The sequence below is a fragment of the Phytophthora cinnamomi genome, assembly GCF_018691715.1.
Source record: "Phytophthora cinnamomi strain GKB4 chromosome Unknown Contig84, whole genome shotgun sequence".
NCBI lineage: Eukaryota > Oomycota > Peronosporomycetes > Peronosporales > Peronosporaceae > Phytophthora > Phytophthora cinnamomi.
Window position 1 is genome coordinate 326,956 of NW_027151017.1, and position 21,740 is coordinate 348,695.

At 53.6% G+C, this 21,740-nt stretch overlaps 4 protein-coding genes across 5 annotated transcripts; 3 read left to right on the forward strand and 1 right to left on the reverse strand.

Annotated features, from left to right (window-relative positions):
* Positions 1–10,162: 10,162 nt before the first annotated feature.
* On the forward strand, positions 10,163–16,705 carry IUM83_18414 (Necrosis inducing protein NPP1 type; the record flags this gene model as incomplete). 2 transcript variants are annotated; one of them, XM_067943412.1, is made up of 3 exons in its annotated part: positions 10,163–10,322; positions 10,974–13,378; positions 14,354–16,705. In XM_067943412.1, the coding sequence occupies 3 exons, from the start codon at positions 10,163–10,165 to the stop codon at positions 16,703–16,705; spliced, it is 4,917 nt and encodes a 1,638-aa protein (XP_067784859.1). The 2 variants fall into 2 exon arrangements, with proteins under 2 accessions (XP_067784859.1, XP_067784858.1); XM_067943413.1 differs by lacking the exon at positions 10,163–10,322 and having other exon boundaries at positions 10,898–13,378.
* A 506-nt stretch (positions 16,706–17,211) lies between these two features.
* On the forward strand, positions 17,212–18,597 carry IUM83_18415 (putative camphor resistance CrcB protein; the record flags this gene model as incomplete). The annotated part of the gene is made up of 1 exon (XM_067943414.1): positions 17,212–18,597. One exon carries the CDS (start codon positions 17,212–17,214, stop codon positions 18,595–18,597), a length of 1,386 nt encoding a protein of 461 aa, XP_067784860.1.
* A 150-nt stretch (positions 18,598–18,747) lies between these two features.
* On the reverse strand, positions 18,748–19,510 carry IUM83_18416 (uncharacterized protein; the record flags this gene model as incomplete). Its single annotated transcript, XM_067943415.1, has 4 exons — positions 18,748–18,887; positions 18,953–19,039; positions 19,118–19,179; positions 19,260–19,510. 4 exons carry the CDS (start codon positions 19,508–19,510, stop codon positions 18,748–18,750), a joined length of 540 nt encoding a protein of 179 aa, XP_067784861.1.
* A 148-nt stretch (positions 19,511–19,658) lies between these two features.
* On the forward strand, positions 19,659–21,582 carry IUM83_18417 (26s protease regulatory subunit 6a; the record flags this gene model as incomplete). Its single annotated transcript, XM_067943416.1, has 9 exons — positions 19,659–19,806; positions 19,878–19,998; positions 20,084–20,248; positions 20,331–20,396; positions 20,462–20,547; positions 20,622–20,701; positions 20,771–20,935; positions 21,011–21,124; positions 21,196–21,582. The coding sequence occupies 9 exons, from the start codon at positions 19,659–19,661 to the stop codon at positions 21,580–21,582; spliced, it is 1,332 nt and encodes a 443-aa protein (XP_067784862.1).
* Positions 21,583–21,740: the final 158 nt, after the last annotated feature.

The following is a 21,740-nucleotide window of genomic DNA, read 5'->3' on the forward strand; positions in this document are numbered from 1 at the left end:
TGTCGCAGTTAAACTTTACGCGACAGAGCTTCGACTTAAACGGGCCCGACAGCAACAAAACGAGCCGTGTTGCTTTTGCAGTGTCACACGCTGTACCAGCGTGGTACATGTATTGTATCCGGCTCGCTATCCTGCGAGCTGCACCAGTCAGAATAAGCAGCAGAAACAACTGTCATTAGTTTCTGCTCATGTTTACTTGGCAGATGTACAAGCGATCAAATTCGAGACCCCCGATTGTGGTCGAATTCAGGGAAAAAGACGTAGGCCGTTGACACAGCCCATGTTTTGAAAGGGTTAGGGACGGAGCATACTGGAAACAAGTAAGAAATCCCAAACATTTGGATTGTGGGACGGCTGCAAACCCGCTACATGTACTGAACTAAGGCTTACCGCTGCCAAACATACTGTAGATCTATCGGTCATTAAATCATAAGACCGACCCAGCGTCGATCGGGGAATCATAGGACCAACCAGGACCATGGGACTGCGTCTTCCGGCTGATCACCACTGGGGTCGATTGAGCTTGAGCGCTCCTGCTCGCGTTTCACCCCTTCCGGCTTGGGCTGTAGATTTTCCGAAAGATGAAATGGAGGTCAGTGGAGCGTGACGATTGCTGGGATTTGGAGATTTGGAGATGGTCTGTGTGGCCACTGGCCGTGGGCACACCGCAACCAGGCGGTTCCTGCGAGAAGTTGCCATTTCCATGCCGATGCCCTTTAGGTACAGTACCGTGTGTGCTGCCCGTGCCGATGCAAACCGGACACCCGCGGTGATTAAGCGGCTTTAATCGGGGCTGCACCATCGATGCCACCCGTAAAAATGCAGTGACCTGCATTGACGGTGCAACCGAGTCTCTTCTGCGAGTTGGCGTCGCCAATTTGGCGCCCACAAGCCGGATATCGTCCCCCCGCGGAGATGCATCCAAGGATGCAGTCCATGATGGACAGATGGTCTCCATCTCCTTGTGTTGTGTACATTGCATTGGCTCCGGTATATTTTCTCACCAGCCCAAAGCCAATCGCTTGGTCAGGCACGTGCGCCTTGGTTTGCGGATACTGAATCTCCACAGCAGCAATCGTCCATTCTAGGATTTACCGTCGGCAGCGCATTGACCTCGACAAAAAACAACTAGGAGATGCCCTTCCAGGCCACACGTGCCTGCACAAGGCGTCTGCTAGCGGCACCGCACTCGACGGCGCTCTTGTTCGTGCTTTCGCTGGTCGTAGCCACCTCCTTGCATGTAGCTTCAGGCCACCCTGCGTTGCGGGAAGATAACGACGACGAAGAAGTATACTCCCGCCGACTCAATGGAGGTGCTGCGGACAAGAACAAAACGGTGCCGTTCAACTCATGGAGCAATGCGATCGATACCCTGCAGTATGTGCTTGCCTTTGTCGTCGTGTTGGTGGCCGCCCACCCGCTCGGACTCTTCTTCCCTAAGCTTTTCAAGCTGCCGCTCATCACAGGCTACCTAGTGATCGGCATCATCGCCGGACCGTTCGTCTCGAACCTGCTCACGGAGGGTCTTGTGACTATGCTGTCGAGCTACGTGAGTGCTTTGGCTCTATCGTTCATCTCTTTCCAGGCCGGCCAAGAGATATACCTCCCGGAACTGCGTCCGCAACTCAAGTCTATCATGATTCTTCTGGGTGCTCTCTACGTGACCGCTATGATCATTATGTCGTCTGCGATTTTACTCGCGGAGGGTGCTTTCTTCTACGACGACATGGGATTCTACTGCCAGTTGGGAATTGCGCTCATGTTCGGCTCCATTTCGGTGCTGGGCTCGCCTGCAACCGTGATGGCCATCAAGATCGAGCTCAACAGTGTCGGCCCGTTCACCAGCCTGATGCTCGGTGCGACGATGACAGCAGAGTTCGTGGTGCTGGTGTCGTTCTCGATCTCGCGCATTGTGTGCTCCATCTACTGTGCGAAGCTGGAAGTGTCCATGCTGAACCTAATGTACACGATGAGTATCGTGGGGGCCAACATCATTGTGGGCGGTATCCTGGCGGTTGTGATCATCATGATTTTCAAGATCCCGGGAGGTGAACAACATCATGACGAGCACCTGGAGCACGGAGCTGACCATGGCGAAGCAAGACCCGGCTCGACTTACTACGACCAGAAGACTGGTGAAAAGGTTTCTACCGCGAACCCTGATATGACGCCGCACCCGCACAATGGCGCCGGCGAGTTCACTGTGGATGAATTGCAGCACGAGCCGTCTGGAATGCTGTCACCCAAGGCAGTGTTGTCTCTGAAGGGCTTCATTTGGCTGTCACTGGGGTATGTCTTCTATATTTCAACAAACCTTGTTGCTGAAGCCACCGCTGCGGCGTACGGTCTGTCGTGGGAGATCAAGCTTGAGCCACTGCTTGTTCTCATGATTGCGTCCTGTATTGCCGGACACCAAACAGCCATTCGCCACGACATGCACGTGATCCTCGATACGGTCGCGCCGTACATGTTCCTGCCGTTCTTCGTTATGACGGGTGCGGCGCTGAAACTGGATCAAGTGTTGGCCGCTATCCCGCTTATGAGTCTGTACGTGATCCTTCGATACGTGGCAATTTTATTCGCTTGTTACTTTGGCGGGCGATACTTGCTCAAGCTGACGCCGAGGCAGTACAACAATCTGTGGTTGACGATGACGCCGCAGGCTGGTGTTGCGCTGGGCTTAGCCAGCGAGGTGAAGGCGTTGAGTGATGAATCCTGGGCTGCCGAATTTTCAGCGACGATCGTGGCTGCTGTGGTGGTGAACCAGATCATTGGCCCTGTGCTGTGTGCGATGGGCTTGAGCCGCGCTGGTGAAACGCTGCAGGACCGTTTGGCGGTGATGGACCTGCCCAAGGACGACATGGATACCATGGACAAGAGTGTCCACGGTCCTCGTTTTAGCAACATCCACGGTGGTGGTGTCAGCAGCATGAGTCAGTTTGAAGTTAGCCGCCGTATGTCTCGTATGTCGAGTCCTGCTATGACGCTTGGCAACGGAGACCCTCGATCGCTACTGCCATTCTACAAGGTGCAAAATGCAGTCGTAATTGGCGACGACGAAGTTGCTTTCGAGGTCGCGCTGGAGCTGTCGCTGTACGGAGCGCAGGTTAACGTCCCTCTCCTAGATGAGGAGCGCACCAGCAAGTGGAAGAAGATGAACGAAACTATCCTCTCGCGTACTGCCAAGGGAGACCTCATCTCGTACAAGAACACACTCAAGGACCGCGACAATGCTCAAGCAATGTCGTCGGCTGACGTACTCATTTTCACTGGTGATGCGAATCGCACTCGCGAAAATGTGCATTTGCTCAAATCGTTGTTGGGCGCGTCACATCCGCGCATGATCGCGCTCGTGCCGGACTGCAAGTTCAGCAAGGAGATGAAGGCGCAAGGTGTGCTGGTGATCCAGCCATCCATTGCTTTGGCCAATATTGCAACGCGTATGGCGTTGCTGGACCAGAAGCTGGCGCAGGCTTTATCAAACGAGATCAGTACGACGAGCGACTTCAGCACGGCGTCCTACTTCTTGCGGGCGGATGGTGGCGACCGTGGTTCGCTGTCAGACATGCGTTTGGAGGGTCGTCGTTTGGCGCTTGGTCGCAACGTGGTGAACCACCACTCAGTGGACTATGATCGTCTCGCGGAGGCGTTAACGACAGAGAACCTGCCGATGCCTCCGCCGCCGTCTCGAGTGGCCATGTTCGGTACTTCATCTGCTGCTGGTTTTGATCCGTTTCAGCAGGAAAGAGCTGGTTCCGAGTTTTTCGTGATGCACGATGAAGAAGAAGGCGACGAGCTGGTTATGGACGCACAGTATGGCCCATACTCTTCGCGCGGAAACCCTAGACTTAGTCTACAGCGATCGTCTATTCAGTTTGGAGCTAGTCGCATCCAGCAGCGTGGAGGAGGTGGGGGCCGCGGAAGACGCACTCCAGGCCGCAAACCCGCTTTCTAAGACATGTCGCTCGATAACAAATTTGCATTATTCAAAGCTAATTTGCCTCGTGTTGAGGAAAAACATAGTTTGGGCGTTTGAAACGTGCAAAAGGGAGCGTGCTCGAGTCCAGTAAAAGCGGGTAACACAAGTTATGGCCCTGAGGCGCCACTAATCTCGGTATCGGTAATGTTTTGCCGAACTCACAAGAAACGCGCGGTATACGGTGCTTCGTCCCCTTGCGGGATGTGAAGATTTGACTTCAGTTCATACCGACCAAACGATGGATGAGAAATCTGTATTACATGTATTGTGGTTTGCAGATATTTTGTCGCTCGGATTTAGGGCTTAGATCGATCTCTGAGATAAAATAATTCGAAGACATAAAAATGCGAGACGGTAGTAAATCGACCTCCAGGCGTAGGTAAGTCGCACCACCTCTTCCTACTTAACATAACGGGCGCATCGTTGGTTCTCAGGACACCGAGGTAAACGTCGCCGGCTACTGCTACTCCAATACGGCTCTGTTGGACGTGTTTAACGGCTCGTTAGCTTCGTCTGTGAGTGCACGAGCGGCTCCTGCAACACTGGGCTTTCCGCTTCTCTGCGGCGCGAGCAGCTCCCCGCCATGTAAGACCACATGTTGATACTACGCTACCATTTTACTTTAGGAAAAGCGTTTCGTATGAACTGCTGTAGCTCCTCTAAATAAAATGTAGGGTGGGCTTTCACGTACTTTTGAACACGGGCAACCACGGCACTCGGCCAACGCGACGAGCGGTTAGTTCGATCTCCTTCATCAACCACACCATCGGTCAAAAACAACTTGTACCAACATTGCAGTGTTCGCACGCTAGGCCAAAATATATCGCTAACATACTGCATACAGATTCCATACACATGCATAAGAAAAACAGCTCGTCAACGGTAGTCGAGAGAGTGCATGCTGCACTTGTGCACGATGAAGGTTTTCGGAAACTGCGGTGGTTCGACAGATCGGCAGCGCGATCTGCCGACCACTCGTCAAGTGTCCAGATGTAAGTGTCCAATTGCATATTATATATATAGAGAGAGCACGGCATTATAATCCGTACACAGCCATCGCGATTTAAAATAAATCGGCCCGAATTGCGTTTTCGGATCGGCAATTCGACCACAGATAGCGTAAATCGATATCGATATCGAGGCTGGTGAAAATAACTTGGTCGAGTTAGTGGCCATCTGTTTTTATATCGGGCGCCAGATATTATAACTCGGGCAAAACACTAGGTGAAAACGACAAACGCATTGCAAAGCATAATACTTCAAAAAGTACGAACCAGAGGTCCAAAATAATAATTGCAATTCAATAAAAGGTGGCTGATCACCAAATTCAAACTAACGTTAATAAATAACCAGAACAACCCACAAATGAAGCGTTTGGCGACGACCCGGGTCACCGCAAACAACATACAGCAAATTTGGATTAATTATTTGTTATCCTGGTCAAACTTGCAACATCTCCATTTGACAGAACCATGGCATACCCATGCAGCCACTCTGGCGGCTCAGGCGGATCGCGCCAAGCAGAGCCCATCCACTCGTACACGTGTCTAAGACTATTGTATCGGATAGGAGAAGATGTGCTGCAGCTTCAAGCGACGTATAGATCGCTAGACTTCAGGTGGAGTAGAGCTGAGCACGCCCATGCTGAGGGCATGGTACAGTAGCAGACAGCCACAGAACATGGGCCTTCATTTCAGCCGGGATCCAACCGCTTGCAACGCGGTGGCGGAGGAGGTCGAGGAAGGCGTATTATCGGCCGCGCGTTCATGTAGGCAGATGCCGATATCAGCATGCGCGAGTGACAAGTTGTCACCATCGACAACGCCTCGATTGCTATGCGGAAACTGTATCTGCAGATACTTCAACTGCATGTATTTTAATACATGGTATTAAAATATGTACCGGTGCAGGCTTTCTTGTGCTTTCTTGTGTGTGTGCCCGCATTGCTAAGGTCGGATTATTAATATTAGGCACAAGGCCAGAAGTGAACTCGACAGATGAGGAAATTTACATGTAGAATGCGCACATGGTGCTGTCTTCTACAGTGCTCGGCAGACGGCAACCCAAGTTCATGGTCCGGAGACTCCTTGTCTCGGTACAGTACATGTACTAGTACCTATCTATCCTGCTGAACACGCACGAACCAAGAGGAACATGGCGACACATGGCGCGTATGATTGGCTGTATTTCGCCTAGTTGAGGGATTGTGGAGGGGATAGACAACCCCTAAGTCGAGATTACGAACGCAAATCCGTTGTCAAGCCACGACATCGCTGCAAGTCCATTCCGTCTTTCACCTCCGCATCTAATCACGGAGCTTTCCGAACAAGTGTGATGCCAACAGATTTTGCATCGGCCCGCAAAGTCCTGTTTGTACTTCTGGTGATCACTGCAACCTCCGTGGACGCAAAACTGGGGGAAGGTCGCACCATTGTTACTCATGGTCACGACGACACTGCTCGTCGATTAAGTGGTGCTACCGGAGACGAGGACAAAACCGTGCCGTTTAACTCGTGGAACAACACCATCGACACTCTCCGGTATGGCCTCGCCTTCGTCATCGTTCTGGTAGCGGCCCACCCGCTCGGACTCTTCTTCCCCAAGTTTTTCAAGCTGCCGCTCATTACGGGCTACCTAGTGATCGGCATCATCGCCGGCCCGTTTGTCGCCAACCTGTTGACGGAGGGTATCGTGAATATGTTGTCGAGCTATGTGAGCGCCCTGGCACTCTCGTTTATCTCGTTCCAGGCCGGTCAAGAGATATACCTCCCGGAACTGCGTCCGCAGCTGAAGTCCATCATGATTCTTCTGGGTACTCTCTACGTGACGGCAATGATTATTCTCTCGTCTGCGATTCTGCTCGCAGAAAGCGCTTTCTTCTACGACGACATGGGATTCTACTGCCAGTTGGGAATTGCGCTCATGTTCGGCTCCATCTCGGTGCTGGGTTCACCTGCAACCGTAATGGCCATCAAGATCGAACTCAACAGTGTCGGTCCATTCACGAGCCTGATGCTTGGTGCGACGATGACGGCAGAGTTCGTGGTGCTGGTGTCGTTCTCGATCTCGCGCATTGTATGCTCCATCTATTGCGCCGAGTTGAACGTTTCCATGAGCAACCTCATGTTTACACTGGGCATCGTGATGTCGAACGTGCTTCTTGGCGTTATTTTAGCAGGGTTCACCTACTTGGTTTTCATGATCCCGGGAGGTGAGCCTCAAAACCACGGCGAGCATGCTCAAGACAGAAACGACGATGGACCAAACAACTCGATGTACTACAACCAGAAAACGGACTCGAAGCCCTCAATTATCTATGTCGACAACCAACCGCACCCTCACAACGCTTATGACGACGATATCGAACAGGGGAACACGATCGCCGAGTCATCCTCGCTACTGACGCCATACGCGACGCTGTGCTTGAAAGGCTTTATTTGGTTGACAATGGGGTATGTATTTTATCTATCAACTTCTACCGTTGCCAGTGCCACTGCTGCTGCATTTGGTCTGTCGTGGGAGATCAAGTTCGAGCCGCTACTCGTCCTCATGATCGCATCCTGCATTGCCGGACACCAAACAGCCATTCGCCACGACATGCACGTGATCCTCGATACGGTTGCACCATACATGTTCCTGCCGTTCTTCGTTATGACGGGTGCGGCGCTGAAACTGGATCAAGTGGTGGCGGCTATTCCACTCATGACGGTGTACGTCGGTCTTCGCTACGTGGCGATCTTCATCGCTTGTTATTTTGGCGGACGATTCCTGCTGAAGCTTACGCCAAGACAGTACAATAATTTATGGTTGACGATGACGCCGCAGGCTGGTGTAGCGCTAGGTTTGGCCAACGAGGTGAAGGCGATGAGTGATGAATCATGGGCGGCTGAGTTCGCGGCGACGATTGTTGCTGCCGTGGTGGTGAACCAGATCGTGGGTCCTGTATTGTGTGCTATGGGATTGAGTCGAGCAGGAGAAACCTTGCAAGACCGGGCGGTGGGTGATCACGAAGAAAAAACAAGTTCGGATCCGAAGGAGTTGGATAGCGGCGATATTGACAACAACGAAGATGAAGGTGATCAGAAAAATCGTCGAAGTCGTGCTACTGTAAGGGTCAGTAAACCGAGCAGGTTCACAATGCATGAAACAGCATATCCCCACGCACTACTACAATTTTACAAGGTGAAAAACGCCGTCGTCATGGGTGACGACGAAGATGCATTTGAAATCGCACTCAACTTGTCGCTCTACGGTGCTCACGTGAATGTGCCTCTATTGGACGAAGAACGCACCAGCAAGTGGAAGAAAATGAATGAGACCATCCTTGCCAAGGGAGACCTCATCTCGTACAAGAACACCCTCAAGGACCGTGACAACGCTCAAGCCATGTCGTCAGCCGACGTACTCATTTTCACTGGTGATGCTAACCGTACGCGAGAAAATGTTCGCATGCTGAAGTCGCTGTTGGGGTCGTCGCACCCACGCATGATCGCGTTCGTGCCGGACTGCAAGTTTAGCAAGGAGATGAAGGCGCAGGGTGTGCTGGTGATTCAGCCATCCATTGCTTTGGCCAATATTGCAACGCGTATGGCGTTGCTGGACCAGAAGCTGGCGGAGGCTCTGTCAAATGAGATCAGTACGACGAGCGACTTCAGTACAGCTTCGTACTTCTTGCACCCCGATGCCGACCGCGGTTCGTTGTCGGAGATGCATTTGACTGGCCGTCACCTGGCGCTTGGTCGGAGCGTGGTGAACCACCACTCGGTGAACTATGATCGTCTCGCGGAGGCGTTATCAACAGAGAACCTGCCGATGCCTCCGCCGCCGTCTCGAGTGGCTATGTTTGGCACTTCTGCCGCAGGATTTGATCCTTTTGCAAGTCGCGACAATGGATCGGCGTTTTTCGTCATGCATGATGATCCAGAGGAGGGTGAAGTTGTGATTGGCATACCTTTTGAGCAAACGAAGTCTCGCCTACGAGTTAGCCTTTCGTCCCGACATTCTGCAATTGGACTTTCAAGCGAAGTGCGCCGTAGGTCAGCTGTGAACAAGGCATAACATATTGTAACATAGTGTCAATACTGTACGGGTGACGAATATAATGCACAGTTTGTGCATGGAGAGTGATGATCAGGCAATAACATGGTTTGGTGATTCCAATAACGGTGCAGTTTCTAAAACAACTTTGTGTACCGGTAGTACGCTTTGCCGCGGTTTTGAGCCCACAACATACACGTACAATCACACCTCCATAAATTGCACCCAAAAATATTCAAAGCCATTTTTCTAACAATGCCCTCCGCACTTTACCATCATAACCAACATTTGTAGTGCAAGGGAGTAATGATAGAAATCGCAGTACTAATATCGGTTGCCCCAATTCTGAATCACTGCTCGCGTGACTGAGGGTGTTGGACGAGGAAGGTGGTTGGTTGAGAAATGGATGCGAAGGCCTAGATTACGACGTCCATTTAGAGAGTTAATTAAAGCGCCAATTTTAGCGATCGTTTAGAGAATAAAGAGATTTTTGATCAGTTAGAGAACCACTACATGTATAGTGAAATTCAAATAGTCCAGTTTGCAATGCAGGCACCCTAGTCAGTAGGATTAGTTACTAAGGATTGTGTGACTGTATTTGAATTTGCTAAGGTTACTGAAAATTTACGTCAGGTTTCTATTTTTAAAAGTGTTTATACACACTGTAAAACATATTGTGCGCACAGAAAGCAATACTATTATGGCTACAGTATTGTGCTTCTATTGTGCCTTTCTGCCAAAACATTCTCGACATAAGGTCCTACGATTGTGCCTTTCCAAAACTTTAGCTCAAAAAAGGTAGTTTTAAGAACGAGGGGTCCAGGATTTGCTGTGACTTGCATTGGGTTACTGATAATTTTTAATTAATAATTACTCGAAACCACGTGTTTTTTTGTTAGTCCTGAGTGGCTCAGGCCCTGGTTTCTCCGTCTGGGTCTGGGGATAAATGAATATGCAATTCCCAGACGCAGTCCCCAGATTGCTGGTGCTGGGGATTATGTTGCTGCTACAAATACCCTGTCAAAATCGTTTTTCTAGCTTGAGTCTCCTCGCACCATTCAGATCTCATACACAACCCCAGGGAGGATGCCTCCTCGCAGTTGGAAAGTTGGAAATTTGCGTCGCGCCGGCACGAAAACAAGCGTCATGGAGATGCTGTTGTCGCCCGCCCCGGATGCGACGCTCCGCCTGATGACTTCCCCACCCCCTGCGCAACCCGCCACCGTGAGTGCTGCTGGCGGCGGAGAAGATCCCGCCCGCGAAGAAGCTCCGGCTGAGACGAAGCGCGCTCCTCCCGGGGCCCCGAGTACGCGCCACAAGCGCTGCAGCGTCGTTGCCTTTGTCTTCCATGGCAACCACGCGATAGTCTGCCTCTCCGAATTGATGCCTATCTCGGAATAAAATCCTCAAACAATTCCCACCCCCTTGGAGGTGGGAATTAATGGCTTGTCTGGGGATAAACAGCCAGCCAATCAGAATCGTTTAATTTATTCCGAGAGACGGAGAAACCAGGGCCTAAGTAACCTACATGTATTGAGATACTCTTGCAGCCATTGCTGGATGGACAGCAGTGAGACTCTCACTGCATGCACATGTACCACGGGACGTCATACTGTATCTTTATACATGTACATGTAATAGGCCACCCGCAGCGGGTGACCCGTTGCCCACATCAGCCACTTGCACATCAAGATCAGATGATCGTCAGCAGTCATCAAAACTAGGGCACTGTATATCCAATGGACACGCTCCTGCGCACTGCGCAGTGCAGGCGCTACAAGCTGCGGCACAACCTCGTGGAATCCACGGAGTTGTGATCCACGGTGGATCACTTTAGTTTTTGCCTCATTCGTTTAACACCTCTTTCCATAGACGGACGGGATGCCTCAAGTCCCCTACACTCCAACTGCATCACGCCTGCCAGTGCTCCTGTTAACTCTTTCGGTGGTCGCTGCAGCCTCGTTCCAAATCGTATCAGCTAGCTCTAGGCTGCGCTCCAACGATCATGGCGAAAACGTCGGCAGCCTTATCGCACGCCGTCTCAACTCCTCCCCAACCGACGAAGACAAAACTGTGCCGTTCAACTCATGGGACAACACAATTGACACGTTGCAGTATGGACTCGCTTTCATACTCGTGCTCGTGGCCGCCCACCCGCTCGGACTCTTCTTCCCTAAGTGTTTCAAGCTGCCGCTCATCACGGGCTACCTAGTGATCGGCATCATCGCCGGCCCGTTTGTCGCCAACCTGTTGACGGAGGGTATCGTGACCATGCTGTCAAACTACGTGAGTGCCCTGGCATTGTCGTTCATCTCGTTCCAGGCCGGCCAAGAGATATACCTCCCGGAACTGCGTCCGCAGCTGAAGTCCATCATGATTCTTCTGGGCGCTCTCTACGTGACGGCAATGATTATTCTCTCGTCTGCGATTTTACTCGCAGAAAGCGCTTTCTTCTACGACGACATGGGATTCTACTGCCAGTTGGGAATTGCGCTCATGTTCGGCTCCATCTCGGTGCTGGGTTCACCTGCAACCGTAATGGCCATCAAGATCGAGCTCAACAGTGTCGGTCCATTCACGAGCCTGATGCTTGGTGCGACGATGACGGCAGAGTTCGTGGTGCTGGTATCGTTCTCGATCTCGCGAATTGTGTGCTCCATTTACTGTGCGAAGTTGGACGTGTCGATGCTGAACTTGGTTTATACGATGGGTATCGTGCTAGCGAACATCGTTGTGGGGATTGTCTTGGCAGGCCTGATCATTTTGATTTTCAAGATTCCAAGGGGTCGACCACACCTCGACTCGGAATCTGACGCTGGATTCGCGAGAACCAGTATGGCATCGCACTACGACCAGCGAGCTAGCCACAAGATGTCCTCAATGGATCGCGACATGGCACCTCATCCACACAATGCATACGACGAAAGAACTGAGGCGGTTAAACCCTCGTCATGCTGGTCTAGCAACGTGTCACTATCTCTGAAGGGCTTCATTTGGTTGACGATGGGGTATGCGTTTTACATCTCCACCACCACCCTCGCCGAATGGACCGCCGCAACATACGGCCTGTCGTGGGAGATCAAGTTTGAGCCACTACTCGTCCTCATGATCGCATCCTGCATTGCCGGACACCAAACAGCCATTCGCCACGACATGCACGTGATCCTCGATACGGTTGCACCATACATGTTCCTGCCGTTCTTCGTTATGACGGGTGCGGCGCTGAAGCTGGATCAAGTGGTGGCGGCTATCCCGCTCATGAGTCTGTACGTCGGTCTTCGCTACGTGGCGATCTTCATCGCTTGTTATTTTGGCGGACGATTCCTGCTGAAGCTTACGCCAAGACAGTACAATAATTTATGGTTGACGATGACGCCGCAGGCTGGTGTAGCGCTAGGTTTGGCCAACGAGGTGAAGGCGTTGAGTGATGAATCCTGGGCTGCCGAATTTTCAGCGACGATCGTGGCTGCTGTGGTGGTGAACCAGATCATTGGCCCTGTGCTGTGTGCGATGGGCTTGAGTCGAGCTGGTGAAACGCTGCTGGACCGTGCTATTGATGCTGATGTATCCAAGGAAGACGTCGACAACTCGGATATGAGCATTCAAGACGGCCGGTTAAGCAGTATTCATGGAGGTGGGTTGAGCAGTATTCACAGCCGCAACGTAAGCTGGAACGGTATGTTTGACGTCAATCGACGGATGTCAAATGCGTCGATGACGATGGGCAACGGCGATCCTCGATCGCTGCTTCCGTTCTATAAGGTGCAAAACGCTGTCGTCATCGGCGATGACGAAGCTGCATTTGAAATTGCACTCAACTTGTCGCTCTACGGTGCTCACGTGAATGTGCCTCTATTGGACGAAGAACGCACCAGCAAGTGGAAGAAAATGAATGAGACCATCCTTGCCAAGGGAGACCTCATCTCGTACAAGAACACCCTCAAGGACCGTGACAACGCTCAAGCCATGTCGTCAGCCGACGTGCTAATTTTCACTGGTGATGCTAACCGTACGCGAGAAAATGTGCATTTGCTCAAATCTTTGTTGGGCGCGTCGCACCCACGCATGATCGCGTTCGTGCCGGACTGCAAGTTTAGCAAGGAGATGAAGGCGCAGGGTGTGCTGGTGATTCAGCCATCCATTGCTTTGGCCAATATTGCGACGCGTATGGCACTGCTAGACCAGAAGCTGGCGGAGGCTCTGTCAAATGAGATCAGTACGACGAGCGACTTCAATACGGCGGCTTACTTCTTGCACCCTGATGGTGGTTCGTTGTCGGAGATGCGTTTGGAGGGTCGTCGTTTGGCGCTTGGTCGGAGCGTGGTGAACCACCACTCGGTGGACTACGACCGTCTCGCGGAGGTATTGGCCGCAGAGAATCTGCCGATGCCTCCACCGCCTTCGCGTGTGGCAATGTTCGGTACATCAGGCGCTACTTTCAACCCGTTCGCGAGTCAGAGAGACAACAGGGGGTCGAGCTTTTTCGTCATGCACGATGACCGCGAACTTGGGGGTGCCCACATGGTTCCTCCAGGTCAGTTTGTGGCACGCACGCCTCGAATGAGCGCTTCTCCGTCTGTGCGTCGAGGGGCCGGATTCAACGCTTTGCGCACACCACAAAGACCTGAAGTGCACCGTTCACTAACGCGATCTCGCAGTTTTGACCAGAGGTATCGATGAACCATTTTAGTGGGGTAGAAGCGGGCAGTCTACACGGTGTCGAGTAGGCAGAAGAGCAAGACGAGTTGATGGAATGTCTTCAGCCTGTCGACGAAAACGAGTTGGCATTTGAGATTGCTCTTTAGTTTTTATAAGTCAGATAATATAAGTCGTTGCTCATTCCAGGCATGAATACCAGGATCATCTTGCAAAAATTTCCATTCGCGATAAAGCCGAAGTCGTGCGGCTTGCAGACGATCTGACCACCTTGATGGCCCAGTCAACCATGACCATGTCGAGTGTTCTGAGTCAATCCACGTGGGGGGCACTAACGTTGACAGTCCACAGTCGCATCTGTGGATAGGCAGGATGCAGACACTCGACAAGTTTACCACCTGCAGGGAGCCGGCACGGGTCACATTTTGTCGAAGCGCACAATTCAAAACACCACACGCGTGAACTATGGCGCCATGCCGTCCAGCGAAAGTGCTAGCAGCATTTTGCTTCGCCATACAATCGACCCTAGCAGTCTCAACAAGCACAAACCTGCGACGTTACCCCATCGATCATCGCGAAAATGACATCAACCTCATCGCACGCCGACTCAGCTCCTCCCCAACCGACGAAGACAAAACTGTGCCGTTCAACTCATGGGACAACACAATTGACACGTTGCAGTATGGACTCGCTTTCATACTCGTGCTCGTGGCCGCCCACCCGCTCGGACTCTTCTTCCCTAAGTGTTTCAAGCTGCCGCTCATTACGGGCTACCTAGTGATCGGCATCATCGCCGGCCCGTTTGTCGCCAACCTGTTGACGGAGGGTATCGTGACCATGCTGTCAAACTACGTGAGTGCCCTGGCATTGTCGTTCATCTCGTTCCAGGCCGGCCAAGAGATATACCTCCCGGAACTGCGTCCGCAGCTGAAGTCCATCATGATTCTTCTGGGCGCTCTCTACGTGACCGCTATGATTATTCTCTCGTCTGCGATTCTGCTCGCAGAAAGCGCTTTCTTCTACGACGACATGGGATTCTACTGCCAGTTGGGAATTGCGCTCATGTTCGGCTCCATCTCGGTGCTGGGTTCACCTGCAACCGTAATGGCCATCAAGATCGAGCTCAACAGTGTCGGCCCATTCACGAGCCTGATGCTGGGCGCGACGATGACGGCGGAGTTCGTGGTGCTGGTATCATTCTCAGTATCGCGCATTGTGTGCTCCATCTACTGTGCGAAGTTGGACGTGTCGATGCTGAACTTGGTTTATACGATGGGTATCGTGCTAGCGAACATCGTTGTGGGGGTTGTCTTGGCAGGCCTGATCATTTTGATTTTCAAGATCCCGGGAGGAAACTCACACGTAAACCACGGTGGTGATATCCAAACTCAAAATCACATGACACCACATCACGAACGCGCGGACACAGAACAATCTACGTCGTGCTGGTCTAGCAACGCAGCGCTGTCACTGAAGGGCTTCATTTGGTTGACGATGGGGTATGCATTTTACATCTCCACCACCACCCTCGCCGAATGGACCGCCGCAACATACGGCCTGTCGTGGGAGATCAAGTTTGAGCCACTACTCGTCCTCATGATCGCATCCTGCATTGCCGGACACCAAACAGCCATTCGCCACGACATGCACGTGATCCTCGATACGGTTGCACCATACATGTTCCTGCCGTTCTTCGTTATGACGGGTGCGGCGCTGAAGCTGGATCAAGTGGTGGCGGCTATCCCGCTCATGAGTCTGTACGTCGGTCTTCGCTACGTGGCGATCTTCATCGCTTGTTATTTTGGCGGACGATTCCTGCTGAAGCTTACGCCAAGACAGTACAATAATTTATGGTTGACGATGACGCCGCAGGCTGGTGTAGCGCTAGGTTTGGCCAACGAGGTGAAGGCGATGAGTGATGAATCATGGGCGGCTGAGTTCGCGGCGACGATCGTGGCTGCCGTGGTGGTGAACCAGATCGTGGGTCCTGTATTGTGTGCTATGGGCTTGGGTCAGGCTGGCGAAACCCTACAGGACCGCACAGTAGAAGAACATGACCATAAGAATGACCACGACAACAAGCATCTGGACACCGAAACCAACACTGAGTTGAGGGTGCATCAAGGTCGTAGATCATCCAGAAGCAGCTTTTCCGCCTACACCAACCAGGATTTAGAAACGCCGTCCCCGTTCTGCAAGGTGAAAGACGCCGTCGTCATCGGCGACGACGAGATTGCTTTCGAGATCGCCCTCAACTTGTCGCTTTACGGCGCACACGTTAACGTGCCTCTACTCGACAAAAAGCGTGCCAGCAAGTGGAAGAAGATTAACAAAACCATCCTCAAACGCGCCGTCACGGGAGACCTCATCTCGTTCAAGAACACGCTCAAGGACCGTGACAACGCGCAGACCATGTTGTCGGCCGACGTGATCATTTTCACGGGCGATGCCAACCGTACACGAGAAAATATCCGCATGCTGAAGTCGTTGTTGGGCGCGTCGCACCCACGCATGATCGCGTTCGTGCCGGACTGCAAGTTCAGCAAGGAGATGAAGGCGCAGGGTGTGCTGGCGATTCAGCCGTCCATTGCTTTAGCCAATCTTGCCACCCGCATGGCATTGCTGGACTTGCATCTGGCGGAGGCTCTGTCGAACGAGATCAGCACGACGAGCGACTTCAGTACAGCCTCGTACTTCTTGCATCCCGATGCCGACCGCGGTTCGTTGTCGGAGGTGGATTTGATGTGCCGTCACCTGGCTCTTGGTCGGAGCGTGGTGAACCACCACTCGGTGGACTACGACCGTCTCGCGGAGGTGCTAACCGCGGAGAACCTGCCGATGCCGCTGCCGCCCTCGCGCGTCTCCATGTTCGGCAAGTCCGCCGCAGGGTTCAACCCGTTCTCAACGCGCGGGGAGCCCAAGTCCGCGCACCAGCACTTCGTCGTGGAGGACGAAGTGGTTCGCGCCGGCACGCGCACGCCCGACCACGCCTCCCGCCCCAGCGTCCACTTCCGGATCATCCACACGCCGTGACGTAGCTATTCCCCTCTTAATGCAAATTAATTAAACACTCGAGCTCATTTATTCAACCTCCAAGCGCCAGACTTGACCCCCTATTAAAGTTTAATACCGTGTATTATAGGACACATGTTGAAGAGCTCTGATGTTGAGAAGAGCTCCTCAGGGCGGAAGATGTCGCCAGCCGGGGCGAATAGCCAGGGCGAGCGGAGGATGCCTCGACGGGTGCATGGCGCCCTCTCCTCCCTCTCTCTCTTCCCATTCCCCGCCCAACTTGCGTGTGCATGTGCATGTAGCAATCGGCCCGCGGACGGCTACCGGACCCTGCGCCGCATGTGGCTCGCCCGTTCCGTCCCCATGCGTGTCGCAGGCGGGGAAGCAGGAGCGAATGGAGCGCGTGTGCGACGCCACGATTATATACTAGCGAGTGAGCGTGTGCCATAGCTTGGCCGCTTTAGACTGCCGCTCAGTATGGGCCCAAGTCGCCATTTGGTGTTTTCCAGCCGCGGGACGGCGGACCGATGCAGACCATCTCGGAGGACTTCGTGCCGCTGTCCACGCCCGGCGCCTCCGCCCCCGCCCCCGGCCCCGCCTCCACCTCCGCGCACGCACCCGACAGCAGCACGTCGTCCACCGAGTACGGCGGCGAGCTGGCCGTGCCCGTAGAGCAGGTGCATCTGTCGGAGGACGAGGTCGCCATGGCGAGTGACCGCTCGCTCGGCGCCGCCTCCGAGCAGGCGTGGACCCGCGAGCCCAGGAGCAGCCTGGACAGATACGTGCCCGTGGTGGCCAGCGTCGTCATCGGCGCCTACTTCGGCGTGGGCGCCCGCGTGCTGCTCACCGAGTTCGCCGACGTCATGTACGCGAGCCAGACGGAGCTGCTGGAGCTGCTGGGCTTCGGCTACTTCCTGCCCAACGTCCTGGGCTGCTTCGTCATGGGCGTCGCCACCAGGATCAAGCCCGTGCTGCGCGGCCAGCACGAGGTGCTGCTCACGGGCGTCACCACGGGCTTCTGCGGCTGCTGCACCACCTTCGCCAGCTGGGACCTCGGCGCCGCGCTCATGTTCGTGCACGGCCGTTGGCTTAACGCCGTTCTCATGCTGTGCGTGCAGGTGGCCAGCGCCATGGTGAGTCTCCGGGCGGGCTTCCACGTGGCCGAGGGCATCGTCCACCACCTCACGCTGCAGGAGTACCCGTTCCGCAAGCCGCCGGTCAACCTGGGACAGCTCAACCTGGACCTGGAGAGGAACATCAACCACTTCAGGGAGATCAAGATGCACACCTTCGGCCCCTTGGTTGCGCGCAGAGTGCGCGCGACGGAAGACTCGCTGGCCATCGCTCGGGATTCGTGCAGCGAGCTCATGGCGGAGATTATTCAGGTGGAACACGAACAGTATCCGGTTCACCACCACAACGCGGTGTGGGTGACCACCGCGCTCTTCTTGACGGCGATCTTCTGGGTGCTAGCGTTCTGCGGCTTCGACAACTACCCAAGCTCTCGGTTGCTGGCGCTCTGCTTCGGCCCGTTCGGCGCGCTTCTGCGTTGGTACTTGTCACTGTACAACAGCAAGCCCATGTGCAAGGCGTTCCCGCTGTTCACATTCGTGCCGAATGTGGTGGCGTCGTGCCTCAGCTGTGCCATGGAAATCGTTGGCAGCGTTACGTTCCAGGACAGCGCGTCCGCGTACCGACATTTCGTGATGTTCGGCCAAGGAGGTGTCATGGTAGGCTTCCTGGGGTCATTATCCACGGTCTCGACGTGGGTAAACGAGCTGGATGGGCTCTCGTCGCGGCGGTTGTATTGGGCATACCGCTACGGCTTCACAAGTGTTATCGTCTCGCAGGCTGCGAGTGCTTTTATTCTGGGTATGTACGACGCATACGGCAGCGATCCTCTCATCGGATAATGCTGCTAGAGTCGTCTGTGTGGTTAGTGCAGCCGCTTGGTGCTCCTCAAGGGCAATCCCCACGTGGTTGCAGTGAATTAGCTCGGTTCAGATGCCGAGTCAATGAAGAGTGTTTACTATCCGATCGTTGCCCACCATACACCCGATCAGTCAAGGGTTCACGTTGAGCATCGCACGCATAACAGCCTCTGTGTCAGCTCGAAATTGCAACGATTCCTCGTAGTCGCGGATATCTGCTTGAATTGATGCCCTCGACGCCTCCCGAACAGCACGCAGTGCAGCTTCGCCTCCTACAGAGCATCAGGAAGCTCAATCAGCAACCTTATGGAGATCCACTCCAGTCGAAAGCACGTACCAGCTATAATGGCGGCATCCTGCGCTACCGAGGCGCGGGTGGACTCGATCGTCGACAGCATCGCCTCCCCGACACCAATCACCTCCACTATGAACACCACAAGCGTTGCCACCCTCCTCTTAGACCTTCATCAGCGTCGATTAGCCCCCACAATCACGGCATCACCTCCGAAGCTTCGGAGCGTCTCCGAGCACTTGGCCGCGTCCTCCTCCGACAACAGTCGACACCTGATCCGACGAGTATTTAGCACCCGCCGCCCTTACTCTCCTTTACTTTATGCCGAATTTAAAATCTACTTCTCCCTCACGTGAAGCTGCGCTTGCCGTTGCTCGAGTACACGCGCAGGAGCTTCCTGCCCACGACGCACTTGAGCGGCTGCTCGAACTTGCGCTGGAAGAACCGGCCGACCCGCGGGTAAACGAGCTGCGCGCTCTGTGTGCTGGCGTCCAGCGCCAATTCGCCGTGTCTCTTGGAGTGCTTCAGTCTCTTCCTGCCGCCCGCCGCATCCTCCATCACGAGCTGCGCGCGGAAGATCTGGTGCGAGGTGGCGGCGCGCATCTTTCTCCAACTCACTTCAACTTGCCTCCTTTTATTTTTTTGTTCTTAACCGCTATTATAACCGTTAATGGGTATTTTTTTTTCTAACGGCGGTTTCAAACCAGTTCTCGAACCAAAGTCAACTTTTGTATCGGAAGAGCCACGAGAAATGCCGGAGCCCTCCGCTGGCTGGACGCGCGTGCGCCACGCGCTGCTGCTGGCGTTCACTGCTGCGTGCATTGTGCCCAGTGTGTGTGCGTTCGAGGTCCGGTGGGAGGAGGTCTGGGAGGCGGCCATGTACCACACGGGGCTGGGCTGTACGTAAATGTATCCAAGAGGCTGGCTGTTACGTAGCTGCTCACTGTTCTGCGCCGTCGCCCGCTAGCAGACCAATGCACGTTCGTGGACAAGCCGTCGCAGGCGGTGCGCGGCCACCTGCAGCAGAACCTCAAGGGCCAGGAGCGAGCTGTGGAGTCGGTGGTGGGCGCGATCGAAGCCTGGGAGTTCTCGTGCGTGTTTTGTCGCTGGGTGCACTTTGATGTTGCAGTGGGGGGTCTGATAGGGACGTTGGCTGTTGCTGGATGTTGCTGCTAGACGGACGTCGACGAAAGACCGCGCGCCGCTGGTGCTGGCCATCACGGGGCCGACGGGCACGGGCAAGACGGAGATGTCCAACCTGATCGCGGAGGCGCTGTTCAAGCGCAAGAAGAAGCTGCCGAACAGCGAGAAGCGAGTGCCGTCGGGGCTGCTGATCTTCCGGTAGGTCTGCACTGCGATGCGTATTGTTTCTTTGTATGGTAGTGAATTATTATGTGGTGTTTTGCGTTGAATGCGACGACAGTGGAGAAGATTTTAGCGACAACTTCACGAACCCCATCACGGAGTATCACACGCAGATCAAGACAAGGTAGGTGTGTGTGTGCTTTATTTAAGATGTTTAGAGGCGATTTCCTGACGAATCGAACGTTGCAGACTAGCTGAGCACTTGCACCATTGCTCCGGAAAAGCCGTGGTCGTGATAGATGAAGTGCAAAAGGTGATTCCGCACACCCTTGACGGTACGACTCTTTGACGTTTTACACTTGTTTTTAGTAGTATTAGGTAGTAATTTATGTGCTGGTTGCGTGTGTAGTTCTGATGGAGGCTGTGAGCGAGAGTTCCCAGTTTTCTTATTACAAGCACGGAGTGACCAAGAACATCGACACCGCCAACGTACGTTCATCGTGGAGAATTGAGATGGAAACTTGCTGTTCTGGATACTTATGGCTGCTGCATTTTTAGGTGATTTTCGTGCTGGTGTCCGACATAGGAGTAGCGGACATGGAACAGGTCATGATTCAGTACGAGACAAGGGAGGAAATACCCACCGTGCAACTTGAGAGGGTCGTCAAGTCAGCTCTCGATGATCAGTGGAAACGTCTGGACTTTGGCAAAATGATCGATCAGGTACAGAATTGTCCTGGTGTCGCTGGCTCGGATCAATGCTTAACCCTTGCTATTCTTGCGATTTACATGGACTAGGTCATTCCGTTCTTGCCATTCGAACACCAGCACATTGTTGAGATTATTGCTCTGAAGCTGAGGCAGTTGGACGAAAACTACCGCGGCAAGTACTGGCACCGCCTGTGGATCGAGGTACGTTGGCGACGTTGTGCTGCAGTGATGGTGGTGCTAGGCTGCTGACTTCATCTCTTCCGTGTGCACAGGATAACATTGCCGACTATATGTCCCGCCTGGACTCAGTGCACTACAAGGTTCGCTCTGCAGTGATCAACGGCAAGATCACGTCCAGTAAGGTGTTTGCCAAGTACGGCGCTCGCGACGTGGAGACGGGTCCGATCCAGCTGCTCAAGTCGAAGTTGCTGCGGTACCTACGCCCCTTCAACCCAGACGCGGAGATCCGGATATCGCAGGACCCCGACACAAAAGAAGTCTCGATCGTGTCGTGCGCTCAGGAAGACGCGAAGAAAGCGTCCAGGAGCAAATCCAAAAGCAGCAGCAATAGCCCAGTCGACCCCGACTCCGACTCTGACGACAGCGGCGAGTTCGTGAGCGTCAACTGCGTCACCAAGTGGTCGGGTCGGTTCGAGTAGCTCGCGTTTTGACACCTTACAACCCCCTAAGCTTACTACCAACTCGGAATTTTCTGCAACGTGTACATGCACTGCACTTCTTTCAGTATTATCAAAAACTACGACAATAAGTTCGCGTTCCCCTTTTCAGCCAATAGGAAGTCGGTATCTTGCAGGGG